Genomic DNA, 23,755 nt, shown 5'->3' on the forward strand with positions numbered 1-23,755 from the left:
AGGAAGGAAGGAAGGAAGGAAGGAAGGAAGGAAGGAAGGGAGGGAGGGAGGGAGGGAGGGAGGGAGGGAGGGAGGAATGGATGGGTGATCTTGGGACCATAACTAATGATGTTTGTGATAAATAGCTTCAGAAAAGTAGGATTTGTTCGAATTATGATTTTCGATTGTTAGAGAATGTGGGGAAAATATTGAAATTAAGAGCACTCGATTCTGTTATATGTAGTACTGTTGACATTTAACTTTCTCGTCTAGCTTTAACAAGTCTGGACTATTGATGCATAGCTCAATATAAATACTATGTAGATAATTGTACTTCACATTGTTTAAAGAACAGTGACATGAAAAAGTCTGTCCAGGTTCAAGTACATCTTTTTAAAGTATTATCAACATGTAGTTGGTTGAATATGAATATGTGAAACTCATGTTTCTACATATCTAACTATATGACCTTATTTCTAAAGTAAGCTCTGTTTTAATATTTTTTTCTTTCTTTCTTTCTTTTTTTTTCGAGACAGGGTTTCCCTGTGTAGCCCTGGGTGTCCTGGAACTTACTCTGCAGACCAGGCTGGCCTCGAACTCAGAAATCCACCTGCCTCTGCCTCCTGAGTGCTGGGATTAAAGGCGTGTGCCACCACGCCCGGCCTCTGTTTTTATACTTTATAAGACATAACTGTGGAATTGCTGCCTTAATTTGTCATGATTATTTTTCTCTGTGAAAGTTATTATTTAGGATATTCTTAGTATCTTGAAATCTTAGCTAATATTATTCAATATGTTCAGTTAGCATGGCATTTTTCTAACTATAAACCTCTGTGTTTTAGGGGGACCCAGAGGAATTCATTTTATGCATTCCACATGCATAAGAATAAAGCTGGAGTTTTATTTTGCCCTCCAAACAAAATCAAATACTTAAATGTAAAACCTGAAATTATAAAACTCCTAGATAAAACCTTCTCCAGGGACATGTCACTCAAGGTATTGGCAGCGAAAGCAAAGATGGATACATGGGCCTAATCCAGTAACACGAGTAGCAGTAGAGTGAGTTAAGGGACTTACAGAAAAAGAGCTATTATTTGCAAACTATACACCTGAAAAAGGTGTAAAGCTTATATCTAAAGAAGCCCTACAGTTCAATAGCATCTAAACCAACAAATAAATTAAATTAACAAAGATCATAGAATTAAAGAAGATACACAAACGAGCAGTATGCTTATGAAAAGATGCAGAAAACATCAGCCGGACATGGTGGTGCACGACTTTAACTCCAGCACTTGGGAGGCAGAGGCAGGCAGATTTCTGAGTTCGAGGCCAGCCTGGTCTACAAAGTGAGTTCCAGGACAGCCAGGACTATACAGAGAAACCCTGTCTTGAAAAACCAAAAAAAAAAAAAAGAAAGAAAGAAAGAAAAAAAAGAAAACATCACTAGCAGTTATATTAGTGAAAATATGTATCATGAGTATTACCTTTACTTCCTAGGTTTTTCCCTGCCAGAACAAAAGAAAGAAATAATGTCTTGGTGAGGATGTGGCGTGATTGTACTGTTACTGGGGATTCTGTGCCCATTAAAGGACCTCCTATTCCCTGGTCCCTTAAGTCCTGGCAACCTCTTTTCTTCTTTCTGTGTCTATGAATTTGATTGTTTTGGGTTCCTCATATAAATGGAATCATGTATTTGTTTCGTTATAACTGGCTTACTTCTTAAAACTTAGCATCCTCAAGGTTGTAGCATGTTAGAATCTTTAGCATTTCTGTGTCTAAACAGTATCATTTTATTGATCAGTTTATCCACCAGTAAATAAGAGATAGACACACACATTTAGTTTTCCTGCTGTTCTTTCCCTATGTAGTGACATCCTTCAGTTGTTGTTAAGAAGTTTTATAAGTTGGATGGCTTAAAAGACAAGAGTATGTTCTTTGACCTTTCTAAAGATTTCAAGTGAAATCACCATGTTATTAGGACAATGGTCTCCTTGAAGGCCCAAGAGAAGAATCCTTTCTTACCAGCGACCATTAGTATTTCATGGCTTAATCCTTTTATTTTTTGTGTGTGGCAGGGTGGTCCTGGTGGTGGTGGCATGCATACCCTTGCAGAATCTAGAAGCAGGTGATGGAGTCCCTGGAACTAGCCTTTCAGGTAGCTCTGAGCCATCTAACTTGAGTACCAGGAACCAAACTCCAGACCTTTCAAAGAGTAGCAAGCGTTCTTCAACACTGAGCCATGTCTATAGCCTTATATTAATCCAGTCTCTGACTTTGTTCTCACATGGTTTTTAAATTTTTTAATTCATTTTTTAATTTGTACATGGTTGGCAGGTGTGGTAGTGAGTGCATTCTGTGTGTGTGTGTGTGTGTGTGTGTGTGTTTATTAGAGGGCAGCTTAAATGTTAGTCCTTGCTTTCCATCTTTTTTTTGGGGGGGGGGGGGACAAGATCTTTCTTTTTCATGGCTGTGTATGCTAGGCTAGCTGACCCATGAACTAAAAGTGATTCTTCTGTTTCTGTCTTCCATCTGCCAGAGGTGCACACTAGGATTACAAGTAGTTTGTGCCGTAGCGTTCTGGCTTTTATGTGGGTTTAGGCCATCCACTCTCAGGTAGATCATCATGGCTGTGCTATTTACTCACTGAGCTATCTCTTTAGCCCTCACATGGCTTGTGTGTGTGTATGTGTGTGTGTCTGTCCACATGTGTTCTTTTCTGATAAAATTGGTTCTTTGCTTTAGGAAGCATGGTGATCCAGCGTGACCTCATTGTAACTGTAAAGATTCTGTTTGTCGATAGGTAACAGTTTGAGGTTTTCATTGGATATAAAATTTGCATGAACACTATTTACCTTTGTGTATCGGCTAATATTTTACACAGTGGTCAATATATAATGTTTATATTATTCAGCTCTGTATTATATCATGCATAAAATATAAAATATAATGTACCGAATGGCTCAAATTAAGTTCTTTTCCTCATAATTCTCCAAGTTGTGAAGTGTAAAATTAGGATACTACAGTTGATTTTTGGTGAAGGTACTCTTTATGGTATGATATGCTTGAAAACACCACCTTTCTTCCTATGTCCTCACATGGCATAAGGAGAGGGAACAATGTAAACTTTCGTGTTTTTTTCTAATGAGTGAACCAGTTCCTTGATGGACAAGCCTAGTGTTGCTTTAGCCTTCCCTCCAGAGCCCACAGTTTGTAATGCAAGCCATAGCAAGTGCCGACTCAAATCCTGACTCTCCTACTGTGCTTTTCCACCTCTCAAAGGACTTGAGATTTTTCCCTAAGTATAAGAAGAAAGCAGTCATTCACATAGCAGTAGACATCGCCTGGGAGTCTTCTAACCCACTCAGTTCTGTCCATATCTACTGGAGAGCTTCTAGTCGCACAGTCCAGGACTGTTTCCTTCCCACCCACTCCTCCAGTCCCAACCCTAGGGTATCTCTCATACTTCTGGCTGATGTGCTAGTAGCCCGCTTCCCACGTAATCTTTCTGGGGGTTGATTAGTTTGCACAAATAGCTCATAGAACTCAAGAAGACATGCTGCTTGGTTTATTAGAAAGGATTTTTAACAAAAGCTACAGATAAAGATATGCATAGGACATTTAGAGGAGGGGTCCAGAGCTCCATGCCCTGGAAAAACACACCACTCTCCAGTGACTTCTAAGAGTCAGCTGCATAGAGGTTCCAGTCCTTTCAGTGTTCAACTTTGCCTGGTTTTCTACTGTGAAGCTGTATAATAGCTGCCTCTGTGTTCGTTCTCTCTCTCTCTCTCTCTCTCTCTCTCTCTCTCTCTCTCTCTCTCTCTCTCTCTCTCTCTCTCTCTCTCTCTCCAGTGTCACATCATGAATCTATCTATCAGGTCACAGTGTCATACCATTAAATTGTGGTGTAGAGTTTTAATATTTGAATATTGGGATGGAAAAACAATTTTATAATTTATTTTAGACAATATTTTAAAGGTCAACATTTAAAATTTTTTTTAAGTTTTAAGACCTGGATGTGATAGCTTATAACTTTAACCCCAGCACTAGGGAGGCAGAGGCAGACAAATCTATGTGAATTTGAGGCCAGCCCAGCCTGTCCCACACAGTAAATTCCAGTGTAATCGAAACTATATATATTTAGAGAGAGACCCTGTCTCAAAATAAGTAAATAAAGTCTTCAGATGGGTTCTTTTCTAAGGCCCAAGCTGCCTATGCACCCCTGAGCTCTGGTCATTCTCCTGCTTCATCCTCCAAAGTAGCTGGTTCTACTGGTGTGACCTACTGTACTGGCTGGGAGCCATTCAGTTATTTCTGAAACACTGGTAAATAATCTTAGTAATGTATTCATTCAAACATAAATATTGCTTACATTAATTCAGGTAAAAGTCATATCAGATTCATGTTTATTTAATAACTTAATCATGTATGTGTTATTTGTTTTGATTTTATATCTTTGCTCTAAGCTAAACAATAAACATCATTGAATTGTATATTAGGCATTAGGTGTGTGTGTGTGTGTGTGTGTGTTAATATGTGTGTGGGAGAGAGAGAGAGAGAAACAGACACACACACACAGAGACTTCCTATTATTTCTTAAAATTGTAATCAACAGAAAAGTCATTTGAGTTCAACTCAATGAACTTTCGACAGAGTGAACATATAAAACCAGAATTAAGAAAAAGACAACTAATAAAACCATACTGGCTTCTCACAAGCATTATACAAGCCCATTTTTATTCAGCAGATCCCTTGAGTAACTCTTAGAGACATAGCAGAACTTGAAAGCCCGTGTATAAATCCTTGGATTTGAAGGAGGTTATTTATGTAGCTCCCACATCAGCAGGTACGGGGTTAATGGATTTTGGTTCTCACATACTGTCACCCAAAGGCTTTGTACAGGTTTCTTTTTACTTTCCTTCTTGTTCCATCTTCCTTACTTTAGCTTCTTACATCTTCCCAGGAAGTACTTCATTTCAGGTTTGAACTAAGACGTATTCCTTTCAGGGGTATTTCCTTATTCCTTCATCCCTCTTTTCCTGTCTTCAGATCTGAGTGACTACATCTTTGTGTTTTCTTTAATTGATTCATTTTATTCCCTACTTTTTTCAGCCCATCTTTTTTTTTTAATTAATTAATTAATTTATTTATTTATTTATTATATGTAAGTACACTGTAGCTGTCTTCAGACACTCCAGAAGAGGGCATCGGATTTCGTTATGGATGGTTGTGAGCCACCATGTGATTGCTGGGATTTGAACTCAGGACCTTTGGAAGAGCAGTCGGTGCTCTTAACTACTGAGCCATCTCACCAGCCCCTTTTCAGCCCATCTTAATTGCTGACTTATTTTCCTTATTTCCAGTCAGACCATAAATATTCAAATGTTAGAGTACAGCATTCTTTTATTCCCAGTATTCTTGAAAAGGACCAGCACATCCTGGATGGTTCTTTTGGAAAGCTAATAAAATCTTTACCTTTAAGAAGGCAATAGAGTCCATCTTTTTCTTTCGTCTAATTCTATAGATAAATGAGACTGGAGCTTGAAATTTGCTAATAAGGGCTTAGCCAGAGCTAATGGTCAAAGCATGTGGTTTTTGTCTGTGATAAGACAGAACAAGGAGATAAGGATGCAGTTGTTTAATATCTGCAGGATATGATTGATCTTCACCTGAATCATAGCTAGAAAAATATTTCCATTTCCACATATTCCAGTGTTGTAATCCAAGCTCTGCCGAGAGTTGTCCATTTTGTTGTTTGTCCCCAGTGTTTCTGATATTCATCCCCAGTGTGGCTTCTGGCTCCCAGGGCATATTTTTTATTCTTCAGTCTCATTTTCCACACAGATTGTTTTGCTATTACATTCCAGAAGCATTCATATTTCCAACAAAGATGGTCCTACTGGGGTGGGGTGGAAGGGAGGGAGAGGAGAGTGTCATAGGCAGAGAGAGTGACTCCAGCCCCATAAGCCCCTTGGAAGCATGCCTTCAGTGACATAAGGACACAGCAGTACACCTGTCATCCCTGGGGAAAAAGCTTTTATATGTTGATCTACAGAGTCTACTTTCTGTGCCACAGCAATTCTTATTGCATCTCTAGTTCAATCTATTTTTACTTTTCCTTTCTTTTTTTAAATGGTTATTTGTCAAAGCCAGTTGATTCTTTAAATACCTTCAAACAGCATAGATTATATAGTATTTAGGATAAAAATGATTTTTCTTTTACTAAACAAAATCTTTTTAAAAATCACTGCATGTGAGTTAAAGCTATTTGTGACAAAACCTTTGGCATTTCAGGTACTTTTTATGTCATCATTTCAGTCTAGGCCATAAAATCTTATTTGTTGCCTGTCTTAGTGTTCTATTTCTGTGAAGAGATACCATGACCTCAGCAACTCATTTAATTGGGGCTGGCTTACAGTTTCAGAGGTCTAGTTCATTATAGACCTGGTGCTGGAGAGGGAGTTTGAGAATTCTATATCTGGATCTGCAGGTAGCAGGAAGACAGAGGCACTGGGCCTGCCTTGAGCATTTGATACCCCATAGCTCACCCCACAGTGATATACTTCCTCCAGTGAGGCCACACCTACTCCAATAAGGCCACATCCACCCCAAGAATTACACACCTACTCCAAAATGCCACATATACTTCAACAAGATCAAACCTCCTCATGGCACTCCATAACCATTCAAATATACATACAGGCTGTTCTTACTTAAGCCACCACATTGTGGGCTCTTGTGGTCTTTTCTTTGTAGATTTTTCTTTTCCTTTTTTTTTTTTTTTTTAAAAAATTAGAAAGTACTTACCTCCATGTGAATAAATGGCTTTCTTTCAGAGACTGGCAAACTTATCTAATCAAATTCTTCACCATTAAAGTCTCAGCTGCTAGGTGGACTGTACTAATGTCATCTGAATAGCTGCATTGTGTAAATAAAGAGGTCTCATCTGATCTAGGCTGAATCAAAGAATTTTGGACTTAGGTCCTATGGACTACATTTTCTCAAAATGATCTTTGGCCAAGTTTGGGGATCTTTTCTTTTTTCTTTTTAGATTTACTTATTTATTATATGTAAGTACACTGTAGCTGTCTTCAGACACTCCAGAAGAGGGCTCCTGATCTCATTAGGGATGGTTGTGAGCCACCATGTGGTTGCTGGGATTTGAACTCAGGACCTTCAGAAGAGCAGTCGGGTGCTCTTATCCTCTGAGCCATCTCTCCAGCCCCTGGGGATCTTTTCTATCATCTCTCTTCATCATTAAGTTTGTGGAAGTAATTCTCAAGAAACACACTGGCTTTCTCAGTGTTACTCACATAGTTCTGATTGGTTTCTTACTCATTTCAATAATTAAAGATGGGATGATATGAAAAATTCCACAGAGGTATTATAACCCATGCTTGTAATCCTAGCACTCAGGAGGCTGAGGCAGAAGGATTTCTGTGAGTTCAGTGCCTTCCTGAAGTGCAGAATGAGATCCTGTCTTTGGGGCTGGAGAGATGGCTCAGTGGTTAAGAGCTCTTACTGTTCTTCCGAAGGTCCTGAGTTCAAATCCCAGCAACCACATGGTGGCTCACAACCATCCGTAATGAGATCTGACTCCCTCTTCAGGAGTGTCTGAAGACAGCTACAGAGTACTTACATATAATCAATAAATAAATCTTTAAAAAAAAAAAAAAAAAGAGATCCTGTCTTGAAATTCCAATGGGGAGGGAGAAATTCCTTAGTAATAGAAATAAAGGCTATTCCGTAGAATTCTATTAATCAATGATCAGAGAGCCAATACTTTCTCTTATTCCTATATTCTGTTAGTTCAAGAGATGTATGCTACCTCGGCCTTTAGCAGTCATCTGAGGGGTATAAGAACAGAGCCAATTGTAGAAATGTAGTTGTTCTCTCACCTGTTTAGATGGCTAGCTGCTGGGAGTATAATTGTGATCAAAACAAATAGAACCTTCCCTTAGCACTCTCAAGTGTGAATTATATAAATACCATAACATTTGATGAGTGATGGAGTAGTTTACCCAGAGTCACACGGCTTATCTACTACAGAGCTACAATTCCATCTCAAGGCCTTCTACTTTCAAGATCCATACTCTTTCCACCATAGCAGGTTGCACTACATCAAGTTATTGCAGGTGTTCCTGTGTCATGAACACGTAATCTCAGCTACTAGGAGGCGAAGCAGGATTGACTAACAGCACACTGACACTCTACCTCTGCCTCCGTGCCACCCCCTTTCGTTTATCCATTGTGTTGGTGTTGTTAGTTCTGCATTATGGAAACTCTCTTAAAGAGGTCAGGTAATGGGCTGGTAAGATGGCTCAGTGGCTAAGAGCACCCGACTGCTCTTCTGAAGGTCTGGAGTTCAAATCCCAGCAACCACATGGTGGCTCACAACCATCCGTAACACCTCTTCTGGAGTGTCTGACGATAGCTACAGTGTACTTACGTATAATAAATAAATAAAATCTTTAAAAAAAAAAAAAGAGGTCAGGTAATTTGCCTTTGGTTTTAGATATTTAGTGTCAGAGCTTGACTTATGACATCTGCTTTACTGAGGAATAGGGTTAAGAAAGCTAATAATAGAATCAACAAAATGTGAAAGTAGTTATTTGGTAAGACCAATAAATTATATTGATAAACATCCAAAGAACTGTTGAGGAACAGAGAAAAGATGGAAGAACCAATTGCTTGCTAGCAGATCTAATAAATCTAAAAAGATGGTGAAAAGCATTTGATTTAACTTTTTACCAATAGATTTAAAAATTTAGAAAAAGTTGTCGAAATTCTAGGAAAACAACCTACAAAATAAGGCTAGAAAGATCGGGTCTAAATAGTTGTACTTCTGTTACCAAGCTTATCAACCTTCCTGCTGAGAAAGGGTAAGACTTTCCAAAATCTAAGGAACAAATAAGCCAACATTATATAAACCCTACCCAAGAACTGAGAAAAGGGGGAGGATGTCTCCTTCTCTTATGAAGACATGGTAAGGCTGATTGCAAAGTATGAACAGGGAGATAGGGACTGACAATCCACATTGACCAACATGGCTGTCCTTCCTAAGCACAATGTAATTTCTTTCTTTTCTTTTAAAGATTTATTTATTTTATTTCATGTATATGAGTACACTGTAGTTGCTGTCTTTAGTCACACCAGAAGAGGGCATCGGACCTCATTACAGATGGTTGCAAGTCACCTTGTGGTTGCTGGGAATTGAACTCAGGACCTCTGGAAGAGCAGTCAGTGCTCTTAACCACTGAACCTTCTCTCCAGCCCATGATTTCTTAAATAAAGGGAAGACTATCATCTCAATGGGATCAGAAATAAAATTAGTCTATGATTACAAATACTCCCAGTGGACCAAAACTCAACCTTCATTTTGATCAGTGGTTAGAAATGACACAAAGATTCTCTGTAGTGTATTTTACTCACTATTAACTGAAGATCTGTTAAGAAAAAATAATAAACAAAGGAAAATTAAGAGGGAATAAAATTATTTAGAGATACCATGACTGAGTATATAGAAAAACTAAAATGGTTGATGGACAAACTGTTAATTTTATTAAAGAAAACTTTTTAGGTTGCCATTTTAATATATAAAATTAATTTTAATATGCTAATAGCACAGCAGAAATTTAAAGTTACTATGTTAATACTATTTAATTCATAGTTTCATAAGTGAGAAAAAATATGTGCTTTCTTGATAGAAAACATCAAACATTATTGAAAGAGATTATGTCAGTTCTAATTTTACTGACATAATTCTATGTTTTTCAAAAAACAAAAATTGTCAGGCCAATTCTGAAGTGCATATGTAAATATCATGAACCAGGAATAACACATAATCAAATTGAAGAAAAGAACTGGACAGTAAAAACCTTTAAGCCATACTAAAAATTTAGATGACTGATTTTTCAACTAGTAGAGAATTGAGGATCCATAACCAATCACAATCAGTTGTGACAGTGAGCAACAAGGAATGTATATTTGATATGCACACCAAAAGTTCCAAATGCATACCATACATGACAAGGCAGCCTCTTGTCATTATTAAAAAGTCAATTAAAACCATAGTGTTTAGTGAAAGCAAGATTAGAGGCATGGTTGTCATAGTTGTGAGTTGATAGAACATCTGCAGTTTTTGCAGCGTCTTTGGGAAGTCTACATATCTATAAACACAAAGCTTGCAAGTGCTTCATGATTCCAGTCTGCTTTCACACGCAGAATGTTAGAATGTTTATTCCAGCATCAATTATTATGCCTAGAATTGAGAAGAGTTAATGTTTATGTCCACAATAGAATGGGCAGATAGACGAAAATTCCTACACTGCAATGCTAGACAACAGTAACCATGAACCATCTTCTGTTATATAAAACAACATAGAAGCATTCCACACAGAAGGAATGAACAAAGGAAGCCGGATACAAAGTCATGCCTACTGTGTAATTCCAATGACAACAAGGTGACAAACAGGTAGAATTCATCTCAGATCAAAAGTTACAGTAGTGGTAATACTTGGAGGGATACAGTTTAGAGACGTACAGACAGTTCAGAGGTGCTGAGAGTATTTGAATTTAGGATCTAGACTTCATGTTTGAGTGAGTGTGGGTGCACACATGTATGTAGGTATATCTGTCTATGGATGCACTAATGCATAGGTACATGTATAATGTGGGAGCCCAAAGGTTGGAGTCAGGAAATTATCCTCATTTCTCTTGCACCTTATTCCCAAAGACTGGCCCTCTAGTCCCAAAGACTGAGTTTGTGGTATAACTCACAAACTCAGAGCTTATTGGTATGTCTTGTCCTGCTTGCTTTGCACTTGTGCTCCCCACTTCTGTCTCTGTCTCTGCCTGCTCCCCCTCTCACATGTATAGTATGTGTATATATGTGTGTGTATATCTATGTACATATGATTATATATGTATATATGGAATCAGTAGCTAAAATTTTTCATTCAAATTATACTTTATCAGTCATCATGGCTCACTATCTGTAAATTAAATTATTTCATTAGTTGCTATTCCAAACTAAATTAATAAATAAGACAAAAAATTACCTCTGAAACCTACTGGTTAAAATAATACTATATCCTACATTTGCATACACATACATGCACACAGGCAAACACACAGACACACACACACACACAAAGCAGAGAGGGAGTCGAAAAAGAGAAAATCACAGTAGGTCTTAAAAAATAACAGAAAACGTGTTTGAAATTAATTTTTTTAATTGAACAAGAAAAAATATTATTTCAAATTAAATGTTCTATGAAGAAGCTCAGGCACCACAGTATATGCATATAAATAAAACTTGTCCCGAACTGTCTTCCCCCTTACCTTTGTTAGTCTTGAAATACACTAGTAACTGCTGAAGTTCAAAAGGTGTAGTTTTTTTTTTTTTTTTAAAGATTGATATTGGTTTTTCTTATTCCCCATTTATATCTGTATTCACTCGGTATGTGTTTCAGAACCCAACTCAGGTCGGAACAGCTCTTCAGGTTTTCCATAACCTGGGGACTTTGAAGGACACGGTCACCAGTGTCGTGGATGGCTATTGTGCTGCTTTGGAAGACAGCATCAACAACGCATTGGACGTCAAGGTTTTGACTCAGCCTTCCCAGTCAGCTGTGCGAGGTATGGGTATGGCTTTTATTTAGCTCATTTATTTATTTATAACCAACAAGTCCTTTGAATAGTGTATGAAACATTCATGTTTCAAAGCAATCTAATGACTCACTTTTTTAGTAGACAAAAATGAGGGGAAAATTATGTATCACAACTTGATCAGAACCTCTAGAAAAAATGTCTAAGCTGAGGCACCGTTTAGTTGGGAGGAAACAGATGCAAGTAAGAACAGAACATATTTTTCTTCCTAAAGTCTTTATCCTGACTTGCACTTTTTATTGAGAAGGAAAGCATTTTTAAGGAATACTATTTCTACTTTAGCGCTCAGGACTTTTCTTTATAATTTTCATACTGAAAGGCAATTATGGCTTAGGCAGTCAAGAGAGACCACACCCTTAGGAGTGTGGCAACTATGACAATGTAAGGAAAACTACTGTTGGGAGCTTGACTCTGAGTCATGGCCCTAAGTGCTCTGACCTTTCCTGACGAATGTACTCCACAGGCCATTCATAGGGAGCCTTTGTTATTGTATGTATGTGTGCTGTATGTATTTGTATCTCCCTCCCTCCCTCCCTCTCTCCCTCCCTCATTTTTATACATGACCTTAAGCAAAACTGAGTTCATAGTTTCTGAATCAGTAGCACTAATAAAAAGAAATAAAAGAATCTTAAGTCTCAATAGAATTTTTAAAGGTTCACTTCGGCCTCTGAATAGGTCCCTATTCATACTATTACCAAAGGAGCTTGTTGAAAAGAAATTGCCAAAGGATATTTTCCTCTGAAGTTTTGCTAGCAATTATTTTCACAAAGTTTGATCTAATGTTTAAATTTCCAGCAGCGGTTTAATCTCATTCCCTCTTGTGTTGTCAAGAACAGAGGAAAAATGAAAGCAATTATTCACATGCAGTCAATCTTAATGCAGGCGTTTTTTATAGAGAATGAAGGGATTTAAAGCTGCCTGTTACCATCTGTTGAGAAGTGGATACCTTGACCTAATGTAGAAACCCCAAGCACCAATTTCTCTTAAAAGAATGAGTGTTATCTTTATTCCCAATATTAAATTGTATTCCTGTTATTTTTCATATATATTGAGGTTCCGTAGAGTTATTTTAAATACTCACTGAAGCTTTGGAGTATGGTGGAGTATCACAACAATGACAGTTTTTGTATATGGTTTAGGGCAAAGATTTTTATACATTAATTTTAAATTTTTTACAGATTTTAAGATCAAATGTAAGATCTATGGAATTTAAGATGAGACAAAATAACTTTTAAAATTTTTATTTTGAATATATAAAGAAAACAAAAATGTATAACGATAGCATAGTGGTAGATAACTTCAGATCTGACACCCATGAGACTGAGGAAGGAAGAAAGAAGGAACACATGTGTTTGAGACCTCCCTGCGCTGCATAGTGAGATCATGTCTCAGGGAAAAGACAACCCTCAAGTTGGAAGGCAAGCTTGTAAGGTCACTATGTAAGCATGACTACTGATGATGAAGGGCCACATGTATAATAAACATATGAAAGACTCTCAACATCTTTTTAGGGGATGTGCTAGTGTGCTGCTAGTCCTATGCCAACTTGACACGCAAACTGCAGTTGTCTAAAAGGAGAAAATCTAAATTGAGAGATTGCCTCCATAAGATCCAGCTGTAAGGCATTTTCTTAGTGAATGGTGGGAGAGGACCCAGTCATTGTGGGTGGTACTATCCTTGAGCTAATGGTCCTAAGTTCTATAAAAAAGCAGACTGAGCAGTCATGGAGAGAAAGCCAGTAAGCAGCACCCTCCATGGTGTCTGCATCAGCTCCTGCCTCCAAGTTCTTAACCTATATGAATGAGCTCCTGTCCTCAGTTCCTTCAGTGATGAAGAACAATATGAACGTGTAAGCCAAATAAACCCTTTCCTCGCCAACTCACTTTTTGATCATGGTGTTTTGTTGCTAACCAAGACAACCAGAGATGAGGAACATGCAAATTAAGGAAGATACTATTTTCTCCTAATTTGTTAGCTGGAGTCTGAGACACAACTATCAGAGGAGAGCAAAACCACAATTCATCTTGTGGGTGAGGGAGATGGTTGAGTCCCTCAACCTTAGCAGCTTGATTTCACAAGGTAAAGTTACGTGCTCCTTATAGTACGAGCTCCTCTGTAAGGATATGTCCTAGGGAAATAGGCTGCATATGTATACGTTTTAAAATATTATTGTTTAGTGTAAGTGCGTGATGTTTGAGAGTTAGTGTGCATGTCTGGTTCATTTGGAAATCTGGAAACTTCAAAGAGTTCTCCTCTCCCTCCACCTTTATATTTGCTCCAGGGATTGAAATCGGGTCACCAGGTTTGTGTAGCAAATGCTTTTACCAATCTGCCTACCTCACTGGTCCAAGAATTTTTTTTTTTTTTTTTTTGCACTATGTATATAGCAGTGAAAATAACCTGTGTTCTAATGGAAAATTCTATATATAAAATCAGTGTAGATAATGCTCAAAACAGAATATAAGGAAGTTACAGAAGGTATGTTCTTTATGATGTCTAAAGCTCCAACGTGTAACAGACTATGTTATGTATTGTTTTGGATATATACATAAATACTAAAAGCTTAAAAATGCAGGATGACAATCTAAATTTATGAGGCCCTTTGCTCCGGAGAAACAATTTGCCTTATTGAACATGAACAAAACCAGCCTGGACTGGATCATCCCATTGTTCAGTTTCCAGATGTTTCAGGATATGGTTGACCACAAAAGTGTAGCTGATTAGAAGTTGGTAGGAAGAAGTGACCTATACCTATTCCATTGTCTGAAACATGGTGTACACGGACCTACGTACAGGTGGGAATACAGGGCGCTGAGGTTTGTGTATGTGGCTCAGGCTAGACCCAGTCACTGGATATTCAGCTTCCCTGTACTCACCTGCCCCAGTTATGCTAAATATCATGGTGGCAGGAGTGTGTGGTGGAGAAGATTAGTCATCTCGTGGCAGCCAGGAAGCAAAAAGAGAGAAAAAGAGAACAGAAAAATAAGTCCTGCAAAGGCATGTCCCATAGCGATGCACTTTTAATTAGGCCTACCTTGTTAAGTTTACACTCATTTCCAGTAGTGCTATAAGCTCGGGCCTTAAGCTTTCAGGACATGACCCTTTGAGGGGCAATCAAATTATAACATTCCCTTTCTGTTCCCCAAAGGTCACACCCATCACACACAGCAAAGTGTCTAAGTCTACGTGTTCTCATAGTCATAACAGTTCAGTGCTTCCTTCAAGTCCAATTTGGAAGTTTCTTCTGAGACTCAAGAATAACTCTTTTGAACTCTAGTAAAGATTAAAAAAAAAATTAAAGTTTTCAACATAATACCGCAGAGTAAAGCAGGAAATGCACTTAATAATTTAGCTGCCTTGTTATTTAAAAGGGGAGAGGAAGCCTAAGACTGGTATCCAGCAGGACAGGCACTGTTGTTCTATGACCAGCTAGCTGCTGGAGTATGCATTAGGGTGTGAGCTTCAGAAGAGTTTGCGCCGCCCACCCTGCCTTCATGGTCTCTCTTTGCCTTGTGGTGGCTTTTAGCTTGATTTTATTTTTAATTATACTTTCTTTCTTTCTTTCTTTCTTTCTTTCTTTCTTTCTTTCTTTCTTTCTTTCTTTCTTTCTTTCTTTCTTTCTCTTTCTTTCTTTTTCTTTCTTTCTTTCTTTCTTTCTTTCTCTTTCTTTCTTTCTTTTTCTTTCTTTCTTTCTCTTTCTTTCTTTCTTTCTTTCGTTCGTTCGTTCGTTCGTTCGTTCGTTCGTTCGTTCGTTCTTAGAGTACATGAATGCCATGCCCCGTGCGTGGAACTAATTCTCTGTGTGGCTTAGGACTTAGTTTGCCATGCTTGGCTGCAAGCATCTTTACCTTTTGAGTCATTTTGCCAGCCCCCTTTTCCTTTTAAAATGCATGTTTCTCCTTATTTATTCATGACTTATTTTTTGATCAGTTGTAAAATTTGTTGTTACTAGTATTATTTTAGATGGCCTGATTTTTCCCCCCCAACTTGTTATGAGGAAACTTATAACAAAGAGCTGGAGAACAACAGGTTTGAGAAAGGAGGGACCATAAAGCCAACTGTCCTTTAGGAATGAGCTTAATTAAGCAAGAAAGCCTCAGGACTGAATGAAAAACCAATGAGCTCAGAGGAGAAGGACATGACTGCCTGTGAAGGATGGGGAAGATGTCTATTGTAGACACAGGGAAGCAGGCAGAGGGAACAGTCCAGGCTGAACATGGCCATGGCTGGCAGACTAACCCAGCCCATGAGAGGACAGAGGGAGGGAGAGAGAGCAAGAGAAGAGACACCAACCAACTTAGACATGATGGACTGAGCCAAAAGCCAAGAGACCGGGGTAGCCAAGTGGCTGACTTACATAGAGGTCAGGCTGGGAGAAGGGAAATGGAAACCCAGCCCCTGGGGAGGAGAGGTTTGGGGTATGGGGTGGGGTGAGAAGTGCTGGGATGGCTGGCAGGCCTCTCCTTTGATATGTTAATAGCCACCAAGCCATTTGCTCTGAGACTAACAAGAACCTTATAAGCTAGGATCCAATCTTGAAATGGGAGCAAACTCAGGAACATTATGCGGACACTAGGAAAGTTAGCTTCAAGCAGACCTAGTAGGAGAGGCAGTTTACCTGGACAGCGGGGAAGGATACAGGCTTCAAAGGAATCCACTGAACAAAGTGGGACATTTTGACTTTTTGATCTTTCAGGGAATTAATTGTAGGAAGTTACATATTACACCATTTTCTTCTTCATGGTGTACATGACAGGAGCCAACTACTGGGTAGGACCATAAGCTGTTTCAGCTGTAGAGTTGCTGCAAAACATAGGTCGCCATAGCTTCTTAGCTCTGACCCGGAGAGCAGGAGAGCTACAGGCCTGTGTGCTACAGACCAACAGAGGCGTATGAAGTGGCCAGTATCTCCCTGTGAGTGGCAGGCCTGTAGTCTAGTACCAGCCCCAGTCAAGTCCGTAGGGTTTTGGTTTCGTTTGTTTGTTTTGCTTTTTGGTGTTATGGCTTTGATAAATAATTTGGCACAGAAGATAGTGGTTCTGCATATTTCATATTCTAGTTGTGAAATCTGTTTTTTAATGAGTGAGCTCTGGTTTGTTTAATTGGTTGAGTTTGGGAAGAATGCTGTAGAAATAACAACTTAGGTACAGATGTACCTAAACTAGCTGCAAGGCTGCTATCCGTGTGTGGCAAACCTGTTGTGTTCATAATTTCCTTGCAGTTCTGTTTGCCCATAGCGTGTCTGTTCACTATCAAAGTAAGTGTTCTGTGGCTTAAAATTATTTGAGCTGATTGCACCATGTTTGTGTTGTTAATTTGATACCCAGATAATTTTATTGAGTATATTTACTTGAATTCAGTTTGGGGGCTTGTCCTTGTCATTCTTGTAAAATGAATTTTGAATATGTAAAACATTTTATCCTCTTCCCATTTTAAGGAAACTCTCTTCATTAATTTTATTTTGTGATCATAGTCCCACACACGTGCTTATATGATAGTCACTTTTCTTACTACATATATAGATTGTTTTTATGTTGTACGTAAGAAGCTATTTATGAGAGAAGGGGTTTTTGGGGTTTTTGTCTTCTCTGTGCTTTTAGAATAATGCACATGCTGTTATATCTGGGAACTTTTCTTTTCTCCCATATGTCTGTTATGCCTAACCAGGAGGCCCTGGGCGAGCCACTATGCCAACTCCAGGAAACACAGCAGCTTTTCGGGCTTCCCTCTGGACTAATATGGAAAAACTTATGGATCACATCTGTGCTGCTTGTGGACAGGTAAATATTTCAAAACATGGAAAGAGCTTTCCAGATAGAGAAACTTGTGCTAATTCTAGGTCTTTGGGGGACAGACCTTTGGTCCTCTCTGAGCATGCCAGTACTTCTGCTGGCTGACTCTGCTATTTGCAAAGGTTGAAACACGCTCCTCTCTCCTCCCCTTACCCTCTCGTACCTTAGGCTAGAAGCAATGCTTTTTTTGAGGAATTTTTGAAATACTCCTTGCTTTTTCCAGTTCCTAAGGGTTACATTGCTTTCACTCTGAAGTAACCAATTAAGTATACTTGGCCTCTCTCTCCTTCTCCATCTTTAGGTACAACATCTACAAAAAGTATTAACCAAGAAGAGAGATCCTGTTTCTCACATTTGTTTCATTGAAGAAATAATTAAGGTATGTTTAAATAAAGATATTTTTGTATCTCTTACAGTAACTAGGAAGATATAGGTACTCATTATTTGGGTCACTGTCTTACCTGGTAACTGTATATCAAAGGCAATGTATTTGTTGATAACTATAAATTTCTTTTGCAAGGTTAATGTCAGCTTGGGTGTGGTCTCATTTTTGAAATGCACTACACATTTCCCATTTCTGTGTATGTAAGTGATAGCTTGTAACGTTTTCAAAATTTCTTCTAGAAGTCAATCTGAAATATTTTGATATATAAAAAATTTAAGCAGTAATCATTATAACATACTTAAAGCTACAGAACCCATTCCATTGTTCATTTGCCTGTGACTCTCTTTGCTATATTCATGTCTGATGTTATGAAATCTCGCTTTTGTCCTTTACTAATTTGTATTCCTTCCAAGTCTAGGAATCTCTGATTGTCATCTTAGTCATTAATTTTAGAGTGCTTTTATAATAGTTAATAGAATAATGAATTATAATTTAGTTTATGAATGTGTTAAAGAAAAAATGTTATGTTTCTATTATCATGGCATGAGTGGTTTTATTTGTAGCTTCGTATATTACAGTATTTTATATACTGTGATAAGCACCTCTAAGATCGTCTTCATTTGGGTGATTGATGTTTGCAAAAGGAAAAACGTTTACACAAGCAAATATGAATAAACACACACACATTCATATACATATTCATACATCCATTCATGTCAGGCACGACTACCTGTCTCATCCACTTACATAGTTAGCACATATACAACTATACTTACATACATACACACTTATTTTTGGTGGATGGAGTAAAAGCCTCCACGAGCAGGTCATTATCCAAGCACCAGTATAGAAAGAACTCACTGGTTTCTGGATGAAAATTAAGCTTCAACCTTTATTACATAGAGGGAAAAAAAAAACCTTCTACCTTTTTATTGCTAAAAATGAAAAGAAACCCAAGTCTGTCACAAAAAAGAGCCCTGTCCTTGAACCAGAAAAGGGAAACCTGTTGTTAAGGCTTAACCTTCTCCTGGGGAGCAGAAGCCTGCCCTCTGCAGCTCCTCCTTGCTTCTCCTCTCTCCTCTCCTCGGCTCATTTCTGCTCTGTGCTCTGTCATGCCTGCTCTCTTCTCTTTCTGCTCTGCTCTCTTCTTTGCCTCTCTTCACCTGCTCAGCTCCATATCTCTGTAAAGCTTCTAGTCTATTTTACTTCTGCCCTCCACCTAGTTTCTAATTCTCTTTCTACATTCTGCCTTCTTAAAGTCCTCATTCCTAGTTTTGTGGGGTTTTTTTTGGTTTTGGTTTTGGTTTTGGTTTGGATTTTTTTTTTGTGTTTTTTTTTTTTTTTTTTTTNAAGCAGGGTTTCTCTGTATAGCCCTGGCTGTCCTGGAACTCACTTTGTAGACCAGGCTGGCCTCAAACTCAGAAATCCGCCTGCCTCTGCCTCCTAAGTGCTGGGATTAAAGGCGTGTGCCACCACTGCCCAGCCCTAATTTTGTACTTTTTAAGGAGAAGATCACATGGTTTTCCAAGCATTCTTTTTTGTATACAAGTTCACAAAAAGTTCAAACATAAATTCAAATCATAAATTGAATAAGGAGTTACAACAGAGATGTTTCCATGCGTTCTCATTAAGTCTAGTTATCTACCCAGACGTCCATTATCTGTCACTAGCTCCACAGGTGCATTAAGAGTCGAAAAGTATAATTTTAATTTCTAAGTTAACATTGAAGATTTTCTATAGTCAATATTTTACATTCTGTCCTGGCACCTACAGTAAATCAGTTTTCTACCCTTTTTCTGGCCTTAGTCAATGGTTTTAGGGTCTAAAGGAACCCGTATCGATACCTGCTTTCTGTCTGGTGTAATTAGCTTGTGACAGGTAAAGACTGGCAGAGTCACAGTTGCAACATTCATATTACAGAGCCCTAACTGCAGTCCTTATTATAAAGGGCTTAGTAATTACTAGTATAATTTTAGGAATTCTTATAAAATTGTTAAGAATTAAGAAATCATTAATTTGTCTGTCTAGCATCACTACAAGGCAGTATATCTTCATTGACCTGCAGAAAATCTGCCCAGTACAGTTGGCTAGTGCTCATGGATTATTTTATTAATTTAATAATGACAGGGAAAGCTTATCAATAGCAGAAATCAAATCCTGAGTGTCATCCCTTGGGCTTTGCCTGCAAGGGCGCTTTCATCATAGTCCACAGTACATGGGAACCATCTCAAGAAGATCACCGCTAGGCTTAGCCTTTCCTACATGGCTTCTGACCAATTTTAAAACATTGGTTTCTTGAATTTTTGAATTTTACTTTTAAATGCTTATGATTTTAGAGCAGCCTTATGTTATAAAAATATTAAATAGAAAACTGAATATTATTTATTATATAAGGCTCAGGGAACTATGAAATGGTAAATAGGCAAATACTTATGCAAACTATGACATCAGTAATACATGGATGCATTGTTTATTAATATACATACAGTTGTTCATTATTTGTGGCACATAGACTACACCACCTTAAGGGATTAATTCATATGTAAATGTTCACTACCTTATGTCTATATGCTTAACATTTTCATAATAGTACTAGCTTTCTAGCATCTGGACAGCTGAATTATTAAGGTCTGCCTCCTTAATACCTATTCAAACAATTTCAAAGGAAGACAAGTGTATTGATGAGTAACTTAAGCCTTAGTATCACAGCACTAAGCTCTGTAAACTGATCATCAGCTATATAGACTTTCAGAGTCTTAGCTATCAAATCCTACCACTGAGATGCTCTAAGTGGAAAAATGGAGTACAATATAGATTTGATTCAGAATTAGCCGTTTATGTGCCAGGCTCAACAATACGGCGGAAAACAATAATAAGACTCAATGGTATGGTATGATGATTACTATTCCAGTCTTTTAAAAATCTTAAAATGCATATTTAAGCCTTCGAAGCTAAACAAAAGCCAGGTAATAAAGAACCCTGACACATGAAGAACTGTTTTATTTAACAGTTGTAATAACACAGTCTGTTTGGGTATTCATCCATGGAGAGTATCAGCAGCTCAGGTCATTAATCATACTTCCTTAAATAAGGTAATGTGCAATATTCTGAAAATGTCAAGATTGTGTATCTCATTTCAATAAATTTGTGATCCAGTATATGGTAACTTTATAGCTATAAAAATGGGCAAACTTATTTTGTATGTGTGTGTGTGTGTGTGTGTGTGTGTGTGTGTGTGTGTGTGTGTGTTTTCTTGCAAGTTTCAAGAAACTTAGAATTTATTTTGAAGAATTCATTTATATTATTTTACCAGGTGAAAGTAAACAGTGGAGTTTACCTTAAAACTTTTAGTTTTCAACTAGTATTATTAAGTCTGCCTTGGTACTTGCTAAGATACTTGATTCTGGGTGATCAAAAGATAATGAGTGTGTCTCAACATCCATAGTCTAGAGTAAGAGCGTTCTTAAGAGGTAGTTTCTGCAGTGGTTCATCACTTGGGAGGTTGTTTATAGGTGCCCATCCTGTTGTCAAGAGCATGTGAGTATTGAGCAACCTATTGGGTTGACTATAAAGTGATCCTGGACCATTATGTCTCGAGTAGTGAAGCCTGTGGACTTTTCAGTAGAAATGTGGAGCCATTTCAAAGCTCTTCTTTTAACTGAAGTGGCTAATTCTGCTAGTTTCATAAATGCCCTATAACATTAACTTGTCTCACTTGTTATGATCATTTGCAAAAAAAAATGCATTCATACTTACCAATGTATATTTTTGTTTTATTTCTGAATTTTTTCTTTCTGTAGTATATTTTCTATAGCTTCCATGAGTAAATTATTTTGTAAGTAGAAGTGTGAGGCAGATTATTAGACATTAGATGTTGAGGCTTAGAGGCTGGAGGGTTGGTTCTATGGTTAGACCACTGACTCTTAACCACTCTTCAGGAGGACCCGCCTGGCAGCTCACCATTGTCTGGAACTCCAGTGCCAGGGGGTCTGACACCCTCTTCTGGCCTTCCTGAGCATCAGGCATACACAGTGATGCACAGACATACATGTAGGCAAAACACTTACAATAAAATAATAATAATAATAATAAACACTTAAGAAAACAAAACAGATGTTCAATTTTGTTATTTCTTGACAGGTCAAGCATTCTAGTGTCACCCTAGACCCAACACTATCCTGTCATAACACTTGACTGCAAGATGAGTCAGCAAATTAACAACAGATTATTTAGGAACCACAGAGTGAAAAACAGACTGTAGATTTTCATGGACAGAATTAAGCCAGTTTGGCTGTGCGTGGGGGTGTAGATATGATACTTTCATTTTCTAAGCCAGCAATTTTTATCTCCAGTCTTGTAATCATGTGTGTAGGATGCATTAAGCTAAATTTGGAATGTGAGCATTTTAAGCTGCCATAGTACTAATGAGAATTTTAACTATGCCAAAAATGTGTTTTCTTTTGCCCTTTTAGATATAGCATATGATTCAATAATAGCATTGGAGACTCTAATTAGAAAAGTTTAAGGGCACCCAAATTTGTAATCTTAATGTTATCAGCAAAATGTTCAACCTGTCTATGGCATTTTATTGTATTTAACAAAATTGAGTAGGGATAAACCAGTTAGACAGATAATCAATATTCCCATTAAATGTTGTATCTGGACAGGTTGGATGATGTCGACTCCCATTAGTCTAGAGATGAGATATTCTTAAGAGCCTTATCACTGCAGCACAAGCAAACAAGCAAGCTGGGACCTGTGCCACTGTAGCAAACAAGGGCCTCTGATGCTAACAGTACCTTTATTCCTACCAGAAACAACTTCAGGCCCTTGGTAGAGGAAAGCATTTGCAGATTAAGTCAGTGGACTACTTTGTGTATTACAGTTCCAGGCAATATTAGTTCTCAGGGAAAAATTCCCACTCCTGTAAAATGCAAGTTATTATTGAGGTTCAACAACAACAACAACAAAATGTAAAGAAACCCTTGGACTTTGAAAATGTCTTTAGCACACTTTGGATTTGGTATATTAGAATTATTTGATGAACTACAATAAGTAAATAACTGAAAATTATTTAAAAGAAATTGGTGAAAATAAAATTATTATTGAAAAATACTGAAAAGAAAATTGAAAAATGAGATTATCAAATGTTATTTTTTAAAGTAGCCAAATAGAACATTTGAAAATAAAACTCACTGGGGACTGGCAAGATGACTCAGCAGATGAAGATGATAGCCCGTAAAGCCTCAACCTGAGTGTGAACCTTAGGACACACGGAGGGAAAAGGAGAGAACTCTTCCTTTAAGTTGTTCTTTGATTTCTACACATGTACCATGACACATACACCTACATACGCACATGAACACATGTAGTAATGGGCGAGTGAATGAATGAATGATTGTACAATTGAGATAAAAGTCAGCTAATAGTGCAAACACTGGTTTATACAAACCCATAAAAACTAAGTGGCCTGGTGCAGGGAGTAAATGACATTATTTAGCATTTTTCATGAAGGATAAGAATAGTAACTATGAAACAAAAATGTAAAACTATAGGTAATCAACTGATATTTTAATGTAGGTCTTATCAGAAAAACAAAGCCAGGGAATACAAAGGAAAATGACTGCTGTCACCTCATTCAGTCATGAAAAGCACAGGACAGAATCCATTCCTAATGAAAGTTCTTTCTCAAGCTGGTAAAAGGTCCTGATGAAAAACAAATAGGTAACATTTCTAGTATTTAATGGTGAGAACAAGTGTTTCTTCCCTAAAATACGTGAGAATACAAGGATTTCTTACTGCTACTTGTATTTCACATTCTGTTACAGTAGATAAAAAATAGCGAAAGACTTCTATTGGGAAAGAAAGGAATTAAACTACTACAGGTGATATGGTCACCTACACACACAGAGAGAGAGAGAGGGGGGGAGGG

The 23,755-nt window shown here is 37.8% G+C and overlaps 1 protein-coding gene across 1 annotated transcript in view; it reads left to right on the forward strand.

Annotated features, from left to right (window-relative positions):
* Nucleotides 1-23,755, forward strand: part of Cog5 (component of oligomeric golgi complex 5) — a 287,917-nt gene that overhangs the window by 142,679 nt on the left and 121,483 nt on the right. The window contains exons 8-10 of the mRNA XM_021202362.2: nucleotides 11,451-11,616; nucleotides 17,314-17,426; nucleotides 17,740-17,817. Of these exons, the coding sequence (XP_021058021.1) occupies nucleotides 11,451-11,616; nucleotides 17,314-17,426; nucleotides 17,740-17,817 (357 nt within the window). The remainder of the gene's footprint in view (nucleotides 1-11,450; nucleotides 11,617-17,313; nucleotides 17,427-17,739; nucleotides 17,818-23,755) is intronic.

Source organism: Mus pahari, chromosome 7 (assembly GCF_900095145.1).
Source record: "Mus pahari chromosome 7, PAHARI_EIJ_v1.1, whole genome shotgun sequence".
Lineage (NCBI taxonomy): Eukaryota > Metazoa > Chordata > Mammalia > Rodentia > Muridae > Mus > Mus pahari.